Genomic DNA, 10,518 nt, shown 5'->3' with positions numbered 1-10,518 from the left:
AAGTCATTAAGTAATGAAGCCACTAACTGTGTTTATCTGTGCAGAGAATGTTTCTAAGCAAGACAGCTAATATAATGTAATTCGTTTAGTGATTAACGGTTTGCTTTGTTTCTTTTTCTTGGATGTTCTTGTATTTGTTTTGTGGTTTGTTTGATTTTTTTTTGCTTCGACACTTGCACAAACTATTAATTTCCAAGAGTTTTTAGATATTTCAGACGTATTTCTTCATGAAATAATTCAAATTTCAGATACGTAAAGAAATTTTTTCAAGATTCAGTACCTGCATTTAATTCTTTTATTTATGATATGTTATTTAAAAAGCTAAATATTTGATGTTTTACACTTCTTCAAAGATTTCTTCATGCAAAATTAAAATATAAAGTGGAATTATTACGGTATAAATCTTTTTGGATTTCTGAATTGATTTACTTTTATCTATGTTTTCAATTTTCTGGAAAAAAGATTGCATTATTTCATTAAAACTACTGTATGCAAATCCTACAAAATATGATAAATTCCTCCATTTTGAATTAAAGTTTAATATTATTTTTATTGAATTTTATAAACCTTACAGCAATCGTATGATTCAATCACCTTTATATATAAAGGCTAAAATGGAATTAAGTCAATATTAACTTTTTAGAACAAATTTATTTTCTTGAAATCTCCGTTTTCCATCAAAAATAATTTGCTTCCATTTCTATATATTTCCTCTAATTTTAAAGAACAGAGCTGATTTTCAATCATCATGTTATCAAGAGGATATCTAAACTTACATCCAATCTTCCTGTTTATATTTTTCCTGATATTCGTTCCATGTCTTTGCCTACATAGGACATGCAAAAATAGAAATTACGAAAACAATACAATCTACATAGTTGTGCTTTTACCAGAAGATAATATTTATCTGGCTTCCCAACAGAAAGTGTTGCCAGTCATCGAGCTATCAATTCGAAAAATACATGAGCGGAATTTATTGCCAGGTTGGATTTTCAGCGTATTCCCTGTCGATACAGAGTGCGATGCGGCCTTTGGAACATGGGCCGCCATCAAATCTTATATTGAAAATCCAGTTCACCTGTTCTTGGGTCCTTTCTGTGATTACATCACTGCTCCAGTGGCAAGACTTGCCAAGTTCTTCCAGATACCTCTGCTGACACCTGCAGCGCTGGCTGATGATTTCACCAATTATGATAAAAGATCGAATACCTCGGAATATCACATGTTGGTCAAACCTGGTTGGTCTTTTAGTGATATGGCTCGGGCACTGGAAAAGGTGTTCTATCGTTTTGGATGGCACAAGCTTATGTTTGTGTACGACATGAATGGCCGTCCAGAGATGGCAAAGGAAGATTATTGCATGTTGGCCATTAAGGCTCTGTATGAGACTTTTTTTTCTAAGACCAACTGCACCATCAACCAAAAGAAATTGAAGCAAGGTATGTCTTATGAACATTTGCTAAGACATGAAGTTGGGGTCGACTATGGCAGTGAGTACTTTTTAAAATTTTCATTTTCAAATTTCCATATTATATACCAATATACAAATATCTTCGGAAAATTTTGTATGATTAGTTAATGTATGAATTTTAAGACATAATGTTTAATTTTGATACAGCTTTATAATTTAAACATGGTTCTTGATTTTTATTTTCTTAGTAGAAGAATATTTAAAGAAGCTGCTTTTGTCATTTTTATAATCGTTTTATTTGCCTTATATTTTTTGAGAATTAAGAAGAAAATATGTTTTACAGTTTTTATTTTATATTTTGAAGCAAATACCGACTAAAAGAAGCAAATTAAACGAGGATTTATATAATGTTAACTATGGAAATTGTATGCAATAATATGTATTGTTTATTCGGTCTAATCTGAATAGTTTGAATTTCAACTTTTTGTGTTCTTGAATTTTCTATTAACATAATTTTAAAATTTTAATTATCGTCTGTAATTCACACCTGTTTTGATTTATTTTTATTTAGATATTTTTTTTTATTCCTTGAATTTCCTATTAATATAATTTTAATAATTATCGTCTATATTTCATATCTGTCTTGCGTAATTTGAATTATTTTTATTGGCATGTTTTTTGGCTTACCTTGAATTTTCAATTGCCGTAATTTTAATTATCGTCTGTAATTCAAATTTGTCTTGGTTAATCTGAATTCTTCTTGAAATGTTTTTTTTTCTTTCTTGAATTTTCAACTACCGTAATTTTAATTATCGTCTGTGATTCAAATCTACCTTGGTTAATTTGAATTATTTTTATTTGAATGGTTTTTGGTTTCTTGAATTTTCCATTAAAATAAATTTAATTATCGACTGTAATGCAAAATGATTTTGGTTATTTTGAATTATTTTTACTGACATGTTTTTTTGGTTTATTAAATTTTCTTTTAAAATTATTTGAATTATCGTAGGTAGTTCAAATCTGTCTTCGTGAATTTGAAATGCCTTTTGTTTTCCTGAATATTCTATTAACATAGTTTTAATTATCGTCTGTAATTAGATTTAATTATACTTAATTTGAATAGAAAACTAAAATTTGTTAAAAAAAAAACTCTTCTTTTGAATCGTTTGTTACATATATCTGTATCCTGCGATTTGATAACAATTAATGAATAATTTTTTAAGACAGTTAATGGGCTCTAGAGCTTTACTGCTGGGCAATTAAATTAAAAAGTGTTAAAAGTCGATCTTATTTTAAAAGCTTGTGCACATCGGATGCAAATTGAGAGGAATTTTTGATTTTTGTTGCGTAGTTGCTGTAGCACAGTTCTAAATCTGTATGAAGTTTTCTTGATAAAAATGATTTATTAACAGAAGTTATTAATTTTAAATTAACGATGGCTTTCGCAATTCTAATCACTTTACTTGTTAACACTATTTATTGTTTATTTATTAAATAGAAGTATTTCTTTTTTTATGATTCAAATTTTCTTTTTCGAATTTACTTACTGACTTAAATTTTCTTAATTCGAAGGTTTATTATATTCTTTTCAGCTTCAAATAAGTCAAGATTGCCCTCTTAATTTAAGTGTAAGCTTTTTCATAAATAGAAATTAATCTTGATAATAATATTACACAATAATCAAATTCGTATTTCTTTCTATAAAATAGCGAAAATGATTTATAAAATACAGAGTATATTTATCAAATGCTGTACAGTTTTTTCTTTACTTTGAATTTTAATTCTGATGACATGTCTGCGGAAATGATTTTTTCTGGCAAAATAATGGAATTATTAATCTATCCTTAAAGGAAAACTGCAAATCGCTATTATATATATTTTTATTTACTATTCGTAAAAATGAATAATATTACCTATTACGGCATTATTTTAAATTTTTAGTACAAATTTTAGCATTTTGTTGCAGTTTTCTCAATAAAACCTGAATTAACAGTTTGGTATGACTATATAACTGGGAAACAACCGTTATTTCATGTATTACAGCTTCATTGCTGTAGATTGCAGTCAAATGCGTGCAATTAGATGCACAAAATTGACCCATCTCGAATACTTGGCACAGAAAAATAAAATCTTGGCATAATCTGAATTTTTTTTCAATAATGCTTAGCGAAATAAACTATATCACAACATGGGTTTTATAGATGTCCTGTTCTCACATAACGCTGTCCAATTATATGAAATGGAAGGACTACGACACTTTTATCTAAAATTTCTCAGAAAAATGTTGCTATTTCAATACATGAAATGAGAGGCAATAAAAATAAATTATTTAATGCCACTTCCACGCTTATTAAGTTCATCTATAGAAAGAAAACAAAGAAAACATTGTGATCGCCAAATAATTCGCCCTCAACATTTCCACGAATCTGCTTACCTGCGTCTGTAAAACATTTTTTATTTATGTTTGTCTATAAGCAAATAATTCAAAATCGCTTTGTGCTCAACGAAGAACCTCGCTGCCCTAGTGGTTAAGTCTCGGCTTCGGAACTGGAGGGCTTCTGGTTCGAGATACGATTCCACCTGAAGAATTGTTGTGTAAGCGGGTCTGATGCACGTTAAATCCATTGGGGGCAAAAGTCTTCACAGGTGTGGTGTGGAAGTTTGGAGAGAGAGTGCCAGTTCAGGTGTCGTCCTCGTCATCTAACTGCGGTTCAAAATTACGAGGTCGTCTCTAAATAGATCTAGTGTTACTTTAAAAAAATGGGACGTTAATACAACTAAACCAAACCAAAATAATTGAGCAAAACGAATGAAATTTGGCATATAGAATTTACACCAATGCAAGGCATTCACTAAAGCCATTTAAGATATTCTTCGCCTTACCCAAAGTCTGCAATTTTATGTTGAAGGAAGGGGATATGGCCTTTATCAGTGAATATACAAAAAGGTTTCGAGTTACTCCCGCTAGTTATTAGAAGAGATAAGTCAGGGCTAATTTGAGTGGAACTCTTAATTTTGAACAATGGTCAGACAACGAGAATTTTATCCTCTAATATTTTTCTTCATTAGTTTCCAATTCGAATTTTTTGACGATTACAATATTTCTCTATATTTCACATAAGAAAAAGTAAAGACTAAGAAATTATATATATTTGTTTATGTCTTGGCGCTTTGTAAGATGACAAACTTGAATCTGATCCGCATATCTTGGAGGAATTTTGCAAGCCATCATTAAACTGTTTCCATCAGACGGATGCATTCGTATTTAGTTCGAATTCACCATTTCATCAATTGGAAGAGTCGTTTTTAATACATCTACGAAAACTAGATAGTAAAAAGCAATGATATATTGCCAACAATTAATATAAATTACTATGTGTTGATGTCGATTTTAAGTTATAATTATTTGCAAGTTCGTAGCTATATTGTGCATAAAACTAGTAGGATAATTTCATATCGATTCATTTTCACTTTGTCAAGTTAATCTGTTTTCATATTTTCCCAACCGTTATCCATTTTATATCAGTAACATTTATTTTAAAAACCCACAATTACTTTTTTATGACTAACCGATTCTCTCTGTGGTAAAATAGAATAAAATACAAAAAAATCAGTAACGATAAGCACAAATTTAAATAAATTTGTGAAAATTACAGCAAATTTATTTAAATATTTTACGTATTATTTTTCATTTATGTAGAAAATATTTTATTATTGAACAAAAGCGAAACAAAGTAATAAAACCAAACGATTTTTACAAACAAAAGAATTTAATAATTTCCGATATTAAAAAAAAAATGCTTGAAATTCTTGCAATTCCAATGATGCAGACGATTAATAAATTCAAATATGCTGATAGCCTACAAGAGTTTCATATTTTGTCATTTTTATCAAATGATTAAGAAAAGAATCTGTTATTTAAAAGTATTCCATGTAAAAATATTTGAGCACAAATAAAAATTGTATTTTAACTAATACTAGTGTGTGCATAACCTAACAACTTACAAAACCTTACAAAGGTAACTAAAATGAAACGGAATTCAGATTTTTAATTTGGGTGAAATTTTTTATGTATTTTAATTAACGTTTAAGAAAGAGCCTATATATTTCATTACTTATTGTTTTTAAGAAAGGAATTTATATCAAGTGTGTCAGATAAATTTTTGGTTAAGCACAAGAATTTAATTTAAATTCTTATTGCTAAAGCTGAAAGAAATCAATAAAATGGGAAAAAATAACCGAACAAATATTGAAAAATATCTTTATTGCGTACTAATTTTGTGAATTTATCTTCAAATATTAAAAAAAAAAATTAAAAAAATACGAAATATTAAAAACAATCGGATGGTTACTTTTTTTAAACATTCTTGAGTTATATTTAAAATTTAACTAGCGGTTTGGTATCTATTAAGCATTTTTTGCGAGCTTCTTTCAGTACAGTGAGCAATAATTAAATGCCATTTTATTAATTTCCGTAGATATTTTTAGAATAGAGCAACAAAGTTCTGATAATTCTTTGACGCAGATCTGAAAGATCAATGCGCGAGAAGTTACAAGAATTACTTTTCTTTATTTTTTACTATCCGTCTTCGGAGACCAGCCATTTCGTCGCTATTAAAGTTTGCTAAAATTTTCAATTAAATATTTTATATAGCTTGGTCTGTTAATAGATTCTCCAATAAAATATTTTTTAACTTCAGATTTTGTTAGTCGTATAATTCATGTTATTATAGAAGCTTCTTTTGAAGAGAATGGATGTATATTTGTGAGGTTTTATTTTAAAATTTAAATTTTAAAAAAATTAGCGAAATTTTGACATTTTTGACAAAAAGACATTTGTAAGGTTTTTGGGGTACATCTTAAAAGTCAAATAATTATATTTTTGATAATACTGATTTAATGTTCGTACCAACTGTTTCTGAATTTTGACAATTTTTGATATTTTTTTTTTGTCTCATTTTCAAAAATGGATTACATTGTTGTTCTGAGATTTAAACGATACTTAATATTTCATCAAATATTTAATTGTTTGATTTTTTTTCTTTTGTATAAAACTAAAGAGGAAGAATTCTGTTTAATATTTATGTAATTTACGAAACGAATTTTAAAAAGTGAAACGGCTTTAATATTTAACAATCTTACCGAGTCAAAAACATGGAATTGCATCTAAACAATTTGAATACAACTAAAATAGCAAATATTTCCGGCGGACTAGCTGATCGTCATAGTCGAATAGTTTAAAATAAATTTTTTCTTTGTTTTATCATAAGATAAAGTTCATCAAAGTTGGTTGGCAAGAATAAATTGCAACTACTAATATACATTGAGCCCAAAACTGGTCTTCGATGATGGTTAGTTGTAGATATAAAGGGGCATATATTCTGAAAGATCGATTTGATTAATGATGATTTTACCCTTTGGGAAGAATGCATCTTATAATTTAATAGCTCTTTTTGTCTTACTGGCTTTTAACTGTTAGCTGTTTTAATTTATTATAATTATAAATATATTATCATATAAATATATATTATTATATTAAATTACAATATATTACAGTTATAAATAATTATAAAAAATATTGTTAATAAAAATAACAATTTAGGCAATAAAAATAAAAATAACAATTAAGCAAATAAAAATATTGATAGTAATATAGTTAATGAAAGTAAAAATATTGATTACAATAAGGTTAATAAAAATAACATTATTGGTAATAATAAAGTTAATAAAAATAGATTAAGCAAGGCTAAATAAGTATCATTAAAAAGACGGTTTTTAAAAATGATATAAGAACAAGGTTGATATAGTAAAATTCTTTCAATTTATAGAGGAAAACATCAAAATATCGTTTCATATTGGATTAAAATTGTTATTAATATTTCAATGAAATCGCTTTAAGTTGCACATGCCCTCTCCAAATGTTTATCCATTTAACCCTTTAAAGGGCCATTTTTTTTCTAGTCATATTATGTTAAAATATTTTTAGGCTTGAAATTAGAATAAGAAAAAGGATTCATTTAGCTTATTAGATAAATTTAATTTGATTAATTAATTAATTTGGTTAATTAATAATTAAGTAACAAATCAAGACACATCATTTTGTGTAAGATAAAAAACTGAAGCATCTAAGTTTGTCTTTCTAAAAAAAAAATTGTTAGAACTTATGCCAACCTACATAATTTCATACAAAGATTGATAAATTTGGTGTGAAGCATACTTCCCACGGCCCTAGAAATGGTTAACGGGGGGGGGGGGATCAAGCGATTCATCCCGAAATAGACTTCATGTTACTTTTAAACGGGGTGTTGATATAATTAAGCTAAGTTAAACTAAATATGTCCTCCAAAGTACATCATCGCCAAATTTGGTATCTCTAGGTCATTCTGAACTGTAAGCGCCTTTAGATTCATATAAATACATGCATTTTTTTTATTAATAGAAACGTCAAAAGAAGGCAATAAACTTTTGGTCAATTTTTTCATAGTTTTCCTTATGACAAATCTTCTCCTCCCCCCCCCCTCCCCACACAGAAAAAGTGACATATCTATCCAATATGTCTTTGGAACAACTATTGCCAACGGGATCGAAAAGTTCCAAATAAAAAGAAGTTGCACAGACTTTTCTTTATATGTCATCTATATATTTATTTTCTCCCTTCTGAACAGCTGGAAAAAGCTATTAGTTCTTGGTTATTTTTAGGCAGGATAAGGCCAAATTTGTTAAGACAGAGCTACGTTCCAGTCTTTATTTAGGCGTTTATTTAATATATATCTCTTTTCCTATCGAGCGAATTCTTGACAGTGACCTTGACTTCCTGTCAGCTTCTGTTTGGGCAACGGTAGGCTCGGTGAGTACCCAATAGCTTAGGGAACTTCCGGTTATAAGAAGCTAGAAATGAGAGTTAATGTTGTGTTTTAAGTTGTTAAAATAAGTATCATATCGGTGCTTTGTTTTATTTAAAGTTTTTGTTAGAAAATGCAGCTAATTCGATGCTAAGTGATCGTATTTTGCCTCCATTGAAAAAAAAAAAACTTTTTTCAATAATTGAAAGCAAAGAAATGTTGTAGTTTTTGTCATTGAAATACAACTATAATTTCTTATTGAATTGCTTTCTTTCTTAAATATTTTTGATATTTGACAGATAGTTGATTTTTCACTGATATCCTGACATCATGGTTAAATGACAAACTTTAGTGCACTTGCCAATTAATACTTCAAAGGACCATTTTTTCTAAAAATGATATATTAAATTACTTTTGAGATTTTTTAAAGTGATTTCGATGCACTTAATTTGATTTATTCATAGAATTGGTTTATTGATAAATTAAGTCGGTTTATTATGATGTGAGATATGCAAATAAATTTACTCTTATTTCATTGAAAAATTTGGGAAATAGGACAACATACATAACTGCATAGAATAAATGATGTATTTCGAAGTGTAAGTACATTTATCACAGACTTAAAAAGGCTTAGGAAGGCATTACACATTTTTTTTAACTCTTATGTTTCCTTGGGCTGCTATAACAATTTTGCCATATTTATCAATATAAAAGGTATAATCCTAATCGAATAGTTGGTTACTAAAATTTTAGAAATAACTTTATATTTTCAGTTGGAAAAATACTTTAGAGGAAAAAAAAAAGAATTTGATTTTGTTGTTTAAATCAATCATTTTCTTGTTAAAAAAATTTCAAAATCTTAATTTTTCATATGAATTCTCACCCGAATCTTTTAGTCTGTTTTAGAAAAAAATGCTTTTGTATAGTAACATTTTAAATACTATTTTCTTTCTTCTGCAAATAAAACTGATTTGAGTTATGAAGGCTTGAATACCGTTTATTTTCAGTTGAACCTTCAATGTTGCAGATCTTCCAAATAATTAAAATTTTTGTGTCGATGTCGTTGTTGATGAAGTAATGAAATTCAAAACTTTATAATTTGATCCATTTTAGTCATAAAAGTATAAAAATTTATTTTTGTGTAGTATTTCAAACTGTCGAAAGCATTTTTTTTTCTAATTAAATTGTACTTTTTTACACTTGGAAATGAATTTAACTCTTTCTCTGTTTTAGATCGCAATTAGTACTTATATATTTAAAAACTAAGATAATAAACAAAGCGTTAAAAAATTAGTTTTTGTTAGACTATATAATAGTAATTTTTGATATATTTTTATCAAAATCTATAAACCGAAGAGCTTTTTATTTTTATTACTTTTTAAAAACCAAAAGTGAAAATTTTTTCTTCTTATGTAATAACAAAAAAAAAACCATTAAATAATTATTTAAAATTCACGCAAAAAAAAAAAAAAACTTGAATCCTAAAATATTTTGCAGAATTTATTTCGAACTTCAATCTGGAGTTTCCCAAAATCATTTTTTCTTCACCATTCTGTTTTATTTTTTTCAAATTCTCCACTTCATTTTACTGTTTATTTTGATTGCAAAGAAGAAACGTACGGCAGACAATTTTCCTCTTTGTTTTTTGGAAATGGATTGCTGTCTAGTGTGACTTGGCGATCTTTGGTGTTATCTTTCTGTGACGTCATTTCTGTCTGCAAATTTTCAATTCAATGATTTAAAGCTGTGACATCGTCAAACAATTATTCGATTTCGTCATTTAATCTCTGAAGTGAAGTGACTTTTCTATTTTATAAAAGGATTACTATCTGAGGGATTTAAACTAAAGTTTTTAGGAGTCGTGAAGCAATATTTTGAAAGAAAATTTACTGATTTGAATCATTAAAAAAAATGTCCCAAATATATAATTTGCTTTTTTGTACTTGTATATTAACTGCGTATCAATAATTATTTGCTAATTATTACACGTTTATAGGATATTCCGTAAAACAACAAAAACAGCAATATTTGAAGTTCATGCATAGTTTTTCACCAATAATTTCTGAAATATTAAATTTATGACAATGGTATATACACCATCTAAAAAAGTAAGCAATCATCTTGTTAATGATATTAACATATTTGAAACGTAATTTTGTCTTCAGATATTAAAAAAAGTTCAAAATTATATTTAAATAGAATTTTATAGTTCTTTTTTGAAGTAATTAAATTCAAAGTAACTTTATTCTTTCATCAATTCTTCCA

At 27.4% G+C, this 10,518-nt stretch overlaps 1 protein-coding gene across 2 annotated transcripts in view; it reads left to right on the top strand.

Moving 5' to 3' along the window:
* The first annotated feature begins 675 nt into the window (after window positions 1-675).
* Window positions 676-10,518, top strand: part of LOC129957238 (atrial natriuretic peptide receptor 1-like) — a 1,107,058-nt gene continuing 1,097,215 nt past the window's right edge. Inside the window, exon 1 of one of the 2 annotated variants that reach the window (XM_056069479.1) lies at window positions 676-1,490. In XM_056069479.1, coding sequence (XP_055925454.1) covers window positions 749-1,490 — 742 coding nt within the window. In that variant the 5' untranslated portion in view covers window positions 676-748. The remainder of the gene's footprint in view (window positions 1,491-10,518) is intronic. The other variant, XM_056069482.1, reaches the window with a different exon arrangement.

Source organism: Argiope bruennichi, chromosome 11, assembly GCF_947563725.1.
Source record: "Argiope bruennichi chromosome 11, qqArgBrue1.1, whole genome shotgun sequence".
In the NCBI taxonomy this organism is placed as follows: domain Eukaryota; kingdom Metazoa; phylum Arthropoda; class Arachnida; order Araneae; family Araneidae; genus Argiope; species Argiope bruennichi.
Note: the sequence above shows the minus strand (reverse complement) of the source record. Positions and strands in the feature narration are given on the sequence as shown.